General features: G+C 43.3%; 1 protein-coding gene across 1 annotated transcript in view; it reads left to right on the forward strand.

Annotated features, from left to right (window-relative positions):
• The window catches only part of LOC131591765 (low-density lipoprotein receptor-related protein 6), a 145,749-nt gene that overhangs the window by 84,041 nt on the left and 47,279 nt on the right, over positions 1 to 14,429 (forward strand). Inside the window, exons 6-7 of the mRNA XM_058862805.1 lie at positions 12,156 to 12,552; positions 13,035 to 13,206. Of these exons, the coding sequence (XP_058718788.1) occupies positions 12,156 to 12,552; positions 13,035 to 13,206 (569 nt within the window). The remainder of the gene's footprint in view (positions 1 to 12,155; positions 12,553 to 13,034; positions 13,207 to 14,429) is intronic.

A 14,429-nucleotide genomic window follows, 5' to 3' on the forward strand; every position in this document is an offset into this window, starting at 1 on the left:
ACAATATATATGTTTTGAACTCAGAGGTTAGGACATTTGCTCAACCTTTGGCTTACTTGTTAATGCAAAAAAAGGTATCATTGTTTGGGGTTTTTAATATATTTAAAAGACAGGTTGGATAAATGACTGTGAAGTTGCTAAGAAAATGTAGAAGGGGTTTCTTCCTTGAACCTAAATTGTAGGGACTAGTTATGTACTAAGACTTTCTATGAACATAATGCATCTGTCTGCGTGAATCTTGATGCTGAATTTTTTGTTTTACTTAGTAGCAACAAATACAGATGTACACAGAGACTGCTGTGTTAAGATTAACTGCTTCTGTAATTTTTAAAAAACGTTTCTAACAGGCTTTTTTTCCATTGGCTATATCACAGCTTTACAGTATTTTGAAGGATACATAGGCATGTAATTGCAGGTTCCCTCTGTTATAAATGCAAAGGCAAATTTGGGATAAAATCAAAGAGAAATTTATTAATAAACAACATAGAAAAAAACAGAGAGAAAAACCACAATAAAATTGGTCAGCGCAGCGCTGGGTGGACAGGGTCTACACCCGAGGTGTAGGGTTCCCAAATCCACGTCTGAGCGCTCTCGGGATTGGAGTTTTATAGGATTTTTGAGTCCTCAGGCTAAAAATTCCAAGCAGGCTCCATTCACCAAGTGTTCTTGATTGCTCGGTGAATAGATTTCCTGGCTTGGAAGAATAGACCTAACTTGAGTCCGGACAGAGTCTCCTCATATGCAAAGAGACTCTGTATGTATTTTAATTTTGCGTTATCAAGGATGAAGTGATGTGATCCGGGGTTGGTGCCGATGGGAATCTCGGCGGAGTCTCCCCCTTTGTTTCCAGTGATTGTATCTTCAACACTGGTCTGGCAGGTGGGCATCCAAGACTAGCGGCGGATACCTTTCTGAGGCCCATCTTTGTCGACTTTGATTGTTTCACAATCGAGGTCTGCAGAGACGTTGGTCAGGTCCGGAGTTGGGAGCTAGTCCTTTTGTTATCCTTGATGGCTCCCATCCTGCCTATTTTCCGAGTTAATGTTTGTTATCTGGGTGTTGGCTACAATCCTTTTTCTTTCAGAGGAGAGCTTCCAGCCAGGGTTGGGAGAGAGGTTTCTGTCTTTTTTACATACACATCTTTGGTTTTTATTATTTTAACATATACATCTTATTTATATCTCTTACGAATTTTTATTTACACATAATTTATTACAGTCCCCCACCTAATAATTTATCCCATTAAAAATTCGTATTCTATTATTATTTTGGAGAGGAATACTAGTATTCCTCCACAGTTTTATTTTCTGGTGCTAACATGTGCTTGGTCTCAAATTCCTCTAATGCTTTGATCGCGTTTTTGCTTTCTTTTTCTTCCTCTAATTTCATTAATTTAGATAGAATTGTGGTTGGTCCCTGTGCTTTCTCTGGGTCTATTGGGAGGGCGGCAGTCTGCATTCCTTGTACCACTGAGTGTATTAACCTGATCAGACAAGGAATCAGACAAGGTAGGAAAATAACTCCAGCCACCGAACATCCTATAAAGAAGACTAGCTTTTTCCACCATGCCCCTTGTCCAAAAATTTGATCCCACCAGGAAGCCTGTAAAATGGAATTCCATTTTTGGACTGGCACATGGGCCACCTTTTTTATTTCGGCAGCTAGTCCCTTTATAGTCTCGCCATAATCGTCAATCTCCATGCAGCACTCGGACTCATTGTATCTCCCACACACTCCTCCCTCCTCAGCTAGCAGATAGTCGAGAGCCAATCTATTTTGATATACAAAAGCTCTCATTTGTGAATGCTGTTTTGCTAGCAATTCCAGGGCTTCCGAAGTGTGGTTTGAGACTACTTCCACCACGGCTTGTAACCGAATGAGTCGATTGAGGAGGTAGATGGGGGTTCGGTAACCCCAGCTGCCGTCATTTGCCCAGGTAGCGGGCCCATAATATTGTATGATTCGTTCGGCAGGCCACTCCTCCTCTTTCCACTTTTGGTTACCACCAGCCATCGGTAGTACTCGCCTCAAATCCCTCTTTTGCCGAGCCAATGTTTCAAAGAGGGGGGCCCCTAAAGACTTACTTTCATCTTTAGGTAATGTGAAGAAAAACGGCCGAATTACTCCGAGAATGCATGACCCTTTCCATTTTCTTGGCAATTCACTGTATGCTTTTTTCCCGCATACCCAGTAAATTCCGTCCGGTGCTTCCCAACCTTTATTTGATTTTCCCAGATCCTCCCAATAGTCCCTCAAACCTACAAAGGCCTGGAAGGGATTTGCCCCCTGGACTTTATTCCAGCAAAGCCCAATTGTGTCTACCCATTCACATTTGTTCTCCCGAGAGTAACTCCAATAACCCTCGGGTGGTTCAGGTTGCCAAACCTTTGTTTTTTTGTCTGAATTTACCGTTAGTGTGTTTACACACGGGGTGTATCCTACTAAATCGGTAAATTCCTTTCCCTCCCGGCTAATGCAAAATGTCCCAATTATCCTTTCGTCGATTACCCAACCCTCGGGTCTCCGTGTTGTTTTGGATAATTTTAATCCAGTCCATTTTAGCAATTGCTCCGGGGTCAGTCCTTCTCCCTTCCAAGGCCATCTTTCAGCTGATTTCAGACCACCACATATCCAACAGTTAGACAATCCTAATTCCGTGGCGATTTCCTGCATTAGATCTATGAATAAGTTCTGATTGGGGCTGGGTAAATTCCAGTTGTTGTACTGTTTTTCCAATTGTTCATATTGCTCGCTGAGGGAACTCAGCCTTTCCTGTTCTAGCCTTCTTTTCCTGGTCTCCATTTCTCGTTTTTTTAGTTCTAGGGTTAGTTGCTTTATTTTACTCTCTGGATCTAACCCTTCACTATCCTTTGAGAAACAACACTTGATCAAATTGTAAACACACTCTATCATCATTGCTTTCTAGCAAATCTAAAATTATAGGATCATTATTCAATGGCATTTTAGTTTCATGTTTCAAGTTTCTTCCCTCCCAGTACATTTTCCCTCCCATGGAACACGGCTTTACAGTTGCTTTATTGTAACAAATAGGGTTAACTCGATGATATGCTACAAAAATGGATTGTTTCCCTCCCCCAATCCAGACAGTCTTATTACACTGCCCGCAGACTGAGATCGGGGGAACCCCCTTCAGTTCTCTTTTTGTTCGGAGGTGATTGATTTGACCTTTTTGTTCCTCCCAGTTCCGAATTTGATTTTCTGAAATACTTGCTCCCGGATTGGAACACCAAATTTTCTCCCTTAATTTGCACAAATTTAATCGGGTATCATTTAACCAGCATATTCCTTTGTGCAGTTCTGGGGGACAAACGGTTAGTGTCTCGGTTCTTGTGGCAGCTTGACACTGCTCACACTTCCCCGTGGGCTCCATCCCCAGGGGCACCTCGGGGTCTAACCCCTTGGTCGAGCACATGACTAGGCTCAGGAACATCAGGATTCCCCACCACTTCATCCCTCTGCCTCGCCCTTCGCCCGTATATAAGCATACGGCGGGGTAAACCATCTTCCCGGCAGCAAGGACTATCTTCAGGGGCCCTTGATGTTCTGATGGCAAATCTTCGTTTAAAGATTGCCCACCGAGAAGCTTTAACCATGTCGAACCTGCAAGGAACCTTTATTGTTCGCCGGCACTCGACTACCAAGGGTTCTGCCTTGCAGTCAAGCTGACCCCTTAAACCGTTTCGGTAAAACAGAAACCACTCGGGAGAATCAAGTTCTAGCAAGCCCGCCCGGGTAGCGAGTATTAAAAATCGATCTGTCTGCTGCAATTCTTTTTCAAAACACTTTGTACATAAACCTCTTGGTTTACGTCCCATTAAACAGTGAGCAACCCAAATTTGTTTACAATAAGCGCATTTGAAATGAACGAAAGGAAAGCAATAACAATCGAAATTGACACAACTTATCCGATCTCCACTCATTTGCGTTGCCGCCGGAGTTTGATCTTCAAATCTCCTGGGGGGGTAGTAACTTCCCACTCCGTTGAGCTAGGTTCTGTGATTTTCTTCACTCGGGAGGAGTGAGTCCAACCTTTCTCAGCCGTCCGAACCGCTGTGTCTGTGGTTAGGAGGACGAGGAACGGGCCTTCCCAATGAGGGCTCAGGGGGATCTCTCTCCACGTTTTGATCAGGACCCGATCTCCTGGTTGAATTTTGTGGATGGGGAATCCGAGAGGGGTGCTCTGAGGAATCAATCCTCTCTTCCTTAATTCCTGTAAGTTTTTATTTATAGAAATGAGATAGGGTTGCAGTTGCACATCCTCAATTCGGGGATGTGCCACCGGCATCCCGTGCTTATATGGCATTCCATATAGCATCTCGAACGGGGACAAGCCTGTTTCAGAATGTGGCATCGTTCTGATATTCAGCAGTGCCAAGGGGAGACATTTGGTCCAGGGCATTTTAGTTTCAATAATTAATTTTGATAGTTGTGATTTTAGAGTCTGATTCATTCTTTCCACCTGTCCCGAGCTTTGAGGATGCCAGGGAGTGTGATATTGCCACCTTATTCCTAATGCTTCTGATAATTGTTTAATAATTTTTGAGGTAAAATGAGTGCCTTGATCAGAGTTGATATGGTCTACGATCCCATATCTTGGAATTATTTCTTCAAGTAGAATCTTAGATACTGTTTGAGCCGTTGCTTTTGTCCTGGGAAAAGCTTCCACCCAATGTGTCAGCTTATCCACTATCACTAATAAAAATTGTGAAGTCTACTTGAATTCTTTCAAACGGTCGGTACGAGAGTGGCCGACCTCCCCAATTTGATTGTTTAAAATTTGATCGATTTACTTTCTGGCATATCACACAGCCTTGCACCTCTTGTTTTGCGAGTTCGAAAATTCCTTTACACCCGAAAAATTTTAGAAATTGTTCCGCCAATGCCCTGGTTCCCCAATGCGTTTGTTCGTGTAGCCTTTTAAGTATTCCCTTTGCTACCCCCTTCGGGACTAGCTCCCTCCCGTCGGGTAACCACCATTTCCCTTCTTTTAGGTAACCTCCTACCTTTTTGAAATCTTCCAGCTCCTTCTCGGATGGAAGCAAGGAGACTTCTGGTGGTTTTCCCGGAGTTATCTCAGGAATACTTACCATCAACAAAGCAGCTCGTTTAGCTTCTTTGTCCGCTAAATTGTTTCCCCTTGTGTGGAACTGCCACCCCGTTTGGTGTCCCCTTACATGAACAACCAATATCTCTTGTGGCTCTCTGACTGCTTCTAGAATTTGCCTGATTATTTCTTCATGTATTAAATCTTTTCCTTTTGTGTTGATCAACCCCCTCTCTTCCCATATTTTTCCAAAAGTATGCACTACTCCAAATGCATACCTTGAGTCGGTGAAAATGGTCCCCCTTTTCCCTTTCAGGCCCTGAAGTGCTCTTAAGAGAGCAAACAGCTCGCAAGCCTGAGCCGACCAGTTTGCTTTCAGAGGGCCTGATTCTATAATTTTTCCCGTTATGCCATCTATAATAGCATAACCTGATTTCCGTTTCCCTTCCACCATTCTTGAGGAGCCATCAATGAACCATTTTTCTCCTCCTTCTAATTCCTGATCCTCTAGATCAGGCCTTACCTTTGTTTGCAGTTCTACTGTCTCAATGCAATTATGAAGCAACTCTCCTGTTGGTTCCCCAAACAAAAATTGTGCTGGATTTTGTGCAGCAGTTGTCTTCAGTTCTAAGTCTGGTGAACTGATTAACATGGCTTCATACTTCAGAAGCCTTGAATCAGTTAACCATTTTTCTGCTTTTTGTTGTAAGATATTTCTTACATCATGTGGGGTAAATACTGTCACAGGAGCTCCAAAAGTTACCTTTTTGGCTTCTCCAACCAGTAAGGCTACTGCCACAATTGCTTGCAGGCAAGTAGGCCAGCCTCGACTGACTGGGTCTAGGATTTTTGACAAAAATCCTACAGGCTTTCTTTTTCCTGCCCATTCCTGGGTCAGGACTCCCTGTGCTGTTTGTCCACTTACGTCTACAAACAGCTGAAATTCTTTATTTGTGTCCGGTAAGGTTAGTACCGGAGCTGTTATGAGGGCATTCTTTAATTCTTGAAATTTAGTTTCATCTTGCATTGTCCATTTCAATCTGTCAGTGTTTAATCTTTCATACAAAAATTTTACTTTTTCACTGAATCCTTCAATCCACTGTCTGCAATATCCCAGGAGCCCTAAAAATTGCCTGATTTGTCTTTTTGTTTTTGGGGCCGGGAGCACGAGGATCCCGGCCACTCTGTCAGGGTCCAATCTCTTTTTCCCCTGAGATATCCAATATCCAAGATATTTTACCTCGGGCTCTGTGAATTGCAGTTTGGATTTGGATACCTTCAAACCCTTTTTTCCCAGAAAATTCAACAAAGAAATTGTACTCTTTTTCACCTTTTCTTCCAATGCCCCAGCAATCAGTAAGTCATCCACATATTGTAATAATTTTGTCCCCTCCTCTGGAATAAATTCGGTGAGTAGCTGCTCCAAAGCCTGCCCAAACAGGTTTGGAGATTCTACAAACCCCTGAGGGAGGACAGTCCACCTTAGCTGTTGCTTTCTGTTGGTGTCCGGATCTTCCCGCTGGAAGGCAAAGAAGTTTCTACTCTTTTCATCTAAAGGGCAGGTCCAGAAAGCATCTTTCAAATCGATTACACTATACCATATATCTTCCGGTGAGAGTCTATTTAGTAAAGTATAAGGATTTGCCACCACCGGAAACCTGGTTCGGGTTCTAGCATTTACTGCTCTAAGATCCTGAACCAGTCGGAAGCTCCCATCCGCTTTCTTTACTGCCAGGATGGGGGTGTTATGTTGGGACATGCAGGGTTCGAGGGTACCCCCTCTGAGGAGGTCATCGATTACTAATTTCAAACCCCTTCTCCCTTCTATCGGGATGGGATATTGCTTGATCCTTATCGGATCCTCTGGGTTCTCTATTTCAATTTTGATGGGAGTAATATTTAACTTCCCCACCTCCCCTTTTGAATGCCACACTTTGGGATCAATTTCCCTTTCATCTTTTGGAGTCAAATGGAATATCTTTATTACCAATTCGGAATTCTTCACAACAATATTTATACCTAATGCAACAATCATATCTCTTCCCAATAAATTGTAATCAGCTTCTTCTACTAACAATAAATTTCCTAGACATATCTTATTTTGAGACTCAATTTCCACATCTTTTATTACAGAAACTTTGAAGGGATCTCCCTTAGCACCAATTACAACTACTTTTTCTTTACTTGCCACGCATCCCCTGGGTAATTTCTGCAGGGTGCTTCTCTCAGCTCCCGTGTCAACCAAAAATTCTATTTCTTGGCGATGGGGACCCACTTTTAATTTTATCAAGGGCTCTTTTGCTGTTACCATCCCCATCTGAAAGAGCCCAAGACTTCCCTAATCTTCTTTAAATACTTGTTCATCTTTTAATTTCTGACGGCAGTTCCGCTGAATGTGTCCTACTTTCTTACAGTAAAAACATTCTGGAGGATTCTTCCGCGGGGCGGAGCCATCCTTTTGAAACTCTTGCGGCTTTTTCGGCGCTGTTTTAAATTTGCCTTGTGCCTGTTCCTGCTTTTGAGCCTCCTTTACTGCAGCCACTAGTATTTTGGCCTGGAGTTTCTGTTTCTCATCCTCTCTCCTCATGTAAATCTTTTGAGCTTCCCTTAGAAGCTCTTGGAGACTTTTCTCCTGCCACCCTTCAATCTTTTCTAATTTCTTTCGAATATCCTCCCATGATTTTGCCACAAATTGGGTTTTGAGTAACACTTCCCCCACCGGAGAGCTAGGATCAGTCCCAGAGTAAATCTGCAGACTTCGTCGCAATCTCTCCAACCATTCGGTGGGTGATTCTTCCTTTCCCTGGCATTCCCCAAATACCTTACTAATATTTTGGCCTCGGGGAACCGCTTCCCTTATTCCTTGTACAATGATATTTCTCAAATCATTCATACTTCTCCTACCATCCTCTGTTTGGGCGTTCCAGCTCGGGCTTACGCTCGGCCATTTCTGATCGCCTGGCGTTCCCTGAGGGTTTCGCCGCTCCCAGTCTCTGATACCTGCTTGTTTAATCATTTCTCTTTCTTCTTGACTAAACAGGGATCTCAGGATAGCCATGAGATCCTCATATGTATAAATACTACTACCTAAAAATTCATCCAATCTCTCAGCCACTCCAAACGGATCATCTAACAATCGTCCCATCTCTTTCTTAAACGCTCGCACATCCCCTGAGTTAAGGGGTACATTCACGAACCCAATCACTCCTGGGGCGGTTGGCACTTCCCTGAGAGGGAACATTCTGTGCCTATTCTCATTCTCTTCCCATTCTTCACTCATCTGTTTAGACTTAAAACGAGTCCTGCTCGCAGGGGGGGAATTGGGGTTTTTGAGAGTCTGCTCCTTTATTATTGATGTACAGTCCGTTGCCACCAGGTTACCATGAGGGATTCCCTCTGCTAAACTCGAGGGGCCTGGCTGTGGCAGTCGGACGGGCAATGGGGGATAAGGAGATCCCCGACCTCGCACCACCATAGATTCTGGAGAAGCGGCGGCGGCTGCGGTCCCCACAGGAGGAGCCAGAGGGGGGGCCACCGGAACCACTGCGGGTGCCGGTTCCCCTGTTCGGGAAGTGTGTGCTTCACCCGGTTGTCTCAGTGAACCCGTGGGAGCTGATGGCACCACTTGATCCACCGCAGGAGGCCCTGCCGGCCCGTGGTATGGAGGGGGTAAATGATCAAGGTTCCCAGGTTTCTGTTTTTGTTCCACCTTTTAGTTTCATTGGGAATAGCCCTACTCTGGCCGTTAGCCAGAGCTTGGCATATTCCTTTTCCTCGGAGTCCGAGGGGACCTTACTCTCCACATGCGAGAGTAATTCGTTACACGTCCACCTTTCAAATGTTCCTAATATCGGCCAAGTGAGATGGGGTCTCAATTCCTGCCCACCCCAAATAGTAGATCATTTTTGCCTTGGATTTCTTTTTCCTTTCAGGGCAATTTTCCCAATACTTCAACATCCAACCTAAAGGACTTTCTGGTGGGATGTCTAGCAACTCCTTCGCCTTCTCAGAAGGGCTCCCTTCCTCACCTTTCTTCTGTATTTTACTTTTTCTCTGTCCCATGTTAAAAAAAACCTTACCTATCCTGCGTTGTGTTCGTTCTACTTTTCTTTACTCAGAAAAATCAAAGTCTGCCAATACTCACCTCTCGGTTAGCTGCACCGGGGTCCTTTGTCTCGATTTTCCTCCGGACCTTCTCTTAGGTCCTTGTGGCTGGAAGAGTTTACTAATTCCCGAGCTCAACTGGACGTCCTCTTCCCCTTCCAGCCCCTTGTGATCGGTCCCCCAGAGCTCCCTTTAGCCCCAGGCTTTACAAACGTGAAGAGAGAGTCCTTTCACACCGACTCGCTTCCTCCGTGGCCGGCCAATTCCCTCGCGGGAGGATGGAAACGCGGCCTTGGAGTCCGAACTCGCTCCGTGATCAGATCACGTCTCACACACGCTTGCCCAATCACCAGCTCAACCTCACAATACTTACAGCAATTTTCTTGCGAGGGTGTCTTCGTGCACGATTGACTTTTTATGAGCTACCAAGCCGCGGCTTTTCTTGAAGGCTCCGTGCCTTCCCGAGCTCCTCTGGATCCGTTTTCTCTTTTATTGTGGTTTTTACCCCAGCCTAAATTTGGTTCGGCTGTCGGAGCGAACTGCGGAGGTTCTCGGCTCCCCAGGCCGCCGAAATCAGCGGGGGTACCCGACCTGGACAGCGAGGTTCTCCCACAGTTTTTCCGATCCGAGTCACGGCACCAATCTCTTATAAATGCAAAGGCAAATTTGGGATAAAATCAAAGAGAAATTCATTAATAAACAACATAGAAAAAAACAGAGAGAAAAACCACAATAAAATTGGTCAGCGCAGCGCTGGGTGGACAGGGTCTACACCCGAGGTGTAGGGTTCCCAAATCCACGTCTGAGCGCTCTCAGGATTGGAGTTTTATAGGATTTTTGAGTCCTCAGGCTAAAAATTCCAAGCAGGCTCCATTCACCAAGTGTTCTTGATTGCTCGGTGAATAGATTTCCTGGCTTGGAAGAATAGACCTAACTTGAGTCCGGACAGAGTCTCCTCATATGCAAAGAGACTCTGTATGTATTTTAATTTTGCGTTATCAAGGATGAAGTGATGTGATCCGGGGTTGGTGCCGATGGGAATCTCGGCGGAGTCTCCCCCTTTGTTTCCAGTGATTGTATCTTCAACACTGGTCTGGCAGGTGGGCATCCAAGACTAGCGGCGGGAGACGTTGGTCAGGTCCGGAGTTCGGAGCTAGTCCTTTTGTTATCCTTGATGGCTCCCATCCTGCCTATTTTCCGAGTTAATGTTTGTTATCTGGGTGTTGGCTACAATCCTTTTTCTTTCAGAGGAGAGCTCCCAGCCAGGCTTGGGAGAGAGGTTTCTGTCTTTTTTACATACACATCTTTGGTTTTTATTATTTTAACATATACATCTTATTTATATCTCTTACGAATTTTTATTTACACATAATTTATTACACCTCCTCCTGATTAATTAATGCATAAGAGTTACTCAGTAGAAGATCAGTTGAGTAGTGTGTGCATGTATTTCTGAGTACAAGGTGGTTTAGGGCAGAGGATCCCAAAGCTGATCTTAGTCCTTTCTGGACTACCAATCAGAAACACTTGTAATAATAGCCTCAGCTTCAGTTGTTGAAAGGTGCTGTTTCTTGCAGCCCTGTGAAAGTGTCTTAGAGGATTTTGACACATTAAACTTGCTGTAAATGAAGCAATGGCTGCTTTGGCATCTTTCCAAGCTTTGGCATGCAGTGAGGTTTCAGCTAGCACCGACATCAATTACTGTCCTTTTTTAAAAAACAAATTTGGCATCAGACAACAAAATTCTTTTTTCATCACCAACTTAACTTCAGTTGCAACTCTTTCAGTCTTCTAGCTCTTATAGTTGTTACACATCAAAATCGAGACATGGACACAATGTGGATTGGCGATTGCTCATTTTCACTGCGTGTTCATGCATTTTTTTTCCTAACCCTCCCCCACTCTCCCACTCATCCCCCATCAGCCCCTGCCAAAGCCTGTCCTCTCACTCTTTGAGGAGAGCCATTGCACCACACTTTCCCTGCAATTATGCATGCATTTTTCACCTTAGCTCAGGCTTCCCTCAGGCCTGAGCTGCTCTTATCTCCCTAAGACTCCAAACTGATAAGCCCGTTTAATTAGAATGGGGTGTGGTGGTTCTTTATCCTTCATTACCTTGAAAACTGGTGACATAGAATAGAAAATTAAATGAAAATTAATTAGATTAGACAATAAGTGCAACTGTCATTGATACTACCATTAAACATGCTGTGTTGCCCGTGTGAAAACAACTTCTTCCATGCAAGCTGATCTTAGTTATTTATTGTGGTTCTGACTTTTGACCCAAAAGCAGCAAGACTTTTGTGTGCTTTGGCTCAAAGTTACTTTATAAGACACTGTTATTTATCTTCATGTATTCAATAAGTTTGTTAACAAATATGGGAGAAGGTGACAGCCCTACTGCTCTGTATGGTCATTGCACAGTGGTCTGTTCCCAAATCTGACTCCTCCAATAAGAGTTTCTCAAAAGAAGCTTACTCCTAGGGTTCTATGTTACATTTTTTCCATGTATCAGGCATTATTGAAACATACAGCTTGTTTGTCATGGTTGTCCTCTCACCAATGGCAGCAACAGTCGGTAAATTACCTAAATAATTGGTTTCTCATCTAAGAGGTTGCAGACCATCTTGTTGATTTGCATCAAATAGCAGCATAGTTGCTGCATATCTGTTTCAATAATTTGGAGGGAATGATATGGATAGAGAATATGTGCAACATGATACATTCTGGGAAAGGAAATGACCCCTGAATTTTCTCTGTAAGTACATCTGACTAGTTCTGCAAAAGAATAAGCAGAGACATTGCAACCAGTTTCACATCTGAAGCCTTGGGGTGGAATTCTCTGTTGGTACACAGCAGTTTTGTTAGGTCCTGTGAAATCAAGGTAGCTAGACCATGTTGTTGAAAAAGGACAGACTCAGATTCTCTGTTTCCAGGCTTCTTGCACAGTGTTTGCAAGGCATTTGTGTTTGTCCTGTTCCTGCAGGTGCCACTGCCCTGCTGCTCCTGGCCCGCCGGACGGACCTGAGGCGCATTTCCTTGGACACCCCTGACTTCACGGACATTGTGCTGCCACTGGAGGACATCCGCCACGCCATCGCCATTGACTTTGATCCACTGGAAGGATACATCTACTGGACGGATGATGAAGTGAGGGCCATCCGCCGCTCCTTCCTCGATGGCTCAGGCAGCCAATTTGTGGTCACTGCTCAGATTGCACATCCCGATGGCATCGCTGTGGACTGGGTGGCCCGGAACCTGTACTGGACGGACACCGGCACAGACCGCATCGAAGTCACGAGGCTTAATGGGACCATGAGGAAAATCTTGATATCAGAAGACCTGGAAGAACCAAGAGCTATTGTGCTGGATCCCATGGTTGGGTGAGGAGCTGTTGGCATTTTTTTAAATACTAGTCATGCAAAGAAGATACCTCTGTCTGCTTCTGTGTAGATAATGGGATGCAGTGATAAACTTCTGAGCTTTCCAAATGAAAATACTGGGATTCTCTGACAGTTAAAGCTCCAAGGCACAAGCACCACTGCTGTTTTTACCACCTGGGTAGTCACCTTATGTGTCTATGTTTTATTATTTTTAAAAATATTTTTGTGGACTGCGTGAATCAGCTTGTTTATTCTAGCTAATAGCACTGGTTATATTGTCTTGCTGAGCAGACCGAAACAGTAATTTTGTGTGTTTACATGCCAATTCTTTCTGAATGCTTTAGGCATCCTTACCTATGTAAGGAAATATTTTTGGTTTAGAAATGTGACTTTCTGCATGCTATGTGGTTTTGGGAAGAGTAGTCCAAAAAGCTATAAGAATATTGGAGGTCTGGATTAATAAGGTTTTGTTTGCTTTGCAGGTATATGTACTGGACTGACTGGGGAGAAATCCCAAAGATTGAGAGGGCAGCACTGGATGGCTCAGACAGAATTGTGCTTGTAAACACCTCGCTTGGCTGGCCAAATGGGTTGGCACTGGATTATGCAGAAAGCAAAATATACTGGGGAGATGCAAAAACAGACAAAATAGAGGTTTGTAATTGTACCTGCATGTTTTATTCCATGAAGTTATAGAATGTAGTTTTGCTTTTCTAAGTGTTCATATTCTGATACAGACAGAAAGGATGATGGGATGGTGGTTGAGTTGTGCTTTAAGAAACAACTCTGTTCTTCTTAGCCTTTGGGCAAGTTACTTGCTATTCTTCCCTCATTTTTTGTGTAAAATAGAAATTATATCCATGTAGTAGAGCTGTCTTTGTAACAATCTGTGATAAGGACTTGTTAAATAAGTCAATTCTTAGGTCATCAGGGGAAAAAGCTTTTTACTGGGATTAATGAATGTCATTTTAAAAAAAATTATCTTTCACTCTTTGCACTGCTCAGTTTAGAGCCTGGTAAAACATATTTTAAAGAAATAAATCTTACTTCACATAAAATTATTTGTACTTCCAAAAATCCTTAATACTTCGCATCTCTCTTCTTTTATTAGAGTTTTAGCAAGAGTATAGATTTTCCTTTTTTTCTGACATGTCCAGTTGAAACTTAATTTTAAAAAAGGGCACTTTTTCTTCTCTCCCACATTGCAAGTCTTGCGTTTCTTTTGTTGTGTAACAGTTATGAAACAAATTTGACATTTATTATCTGTCAGTTTTTGAGAAAATAGTATCGTTTAGCATTTGATCAGTTTGCTGTCAAAAGCTTTTGTTGGAATTAGAAGACTTGACTGATACCTGGTGCACAGGTCTGCCTTTGCTATATCCTGGTAGATTTATCGCCTTTAATGAATTTCAGCTTTCCTTGTTGATTCCTAGCCACTGCAGATAACTTTTAGCACTTATCATATTAGGCACAATCTTATTCTAGACTTACAAAGTTATTTTTACTTATTTATAACTATAAATAAGTCAACGTGAAGTCATAGTCATGTGCTGGAAGGTCGCATAATTGTTTGTTCTCCTTTAGAGCCAAAGTAACTCCAGTCCTGCAAGGTGAGTTGTTTTGAAGCACTCCTTGAGAGAACCTCAGGGAGCAGAGTTTTCTTTGTCCTGAAAACAAGATTTATATTCTGTAATTCACCTACTATTAACACCAGCTCTTAGAAAAGAGGAGAAAGTAGTGATGCATAGAGGTATATTTATAACAGATTGAGCACTTCAGCCCTGAGACTGTCTCAGCCTTGAATGTATTTTGCGAAAGGAAAGTTAGGCATTCTTCACCCTCATGTTTGCCAGAACACTGAGATTCCTTATTCATTA

This window comes from Poecile atricapillus, chromosome W, assembly GCF_030490865.1.
Source record: "Poecile atricapillus isolate bPoeAtr1 chromosome W, bPoeAtr1.hap1, whole genome shotgun sequence".
In the NCBI taxonomy this organism is placed as follows: domain Eukaryota; kingdom Metazoa; phylum Chordata; class Aves; order Passeriformes; family Paridae; genus Poecile; species Poecile atricapillus.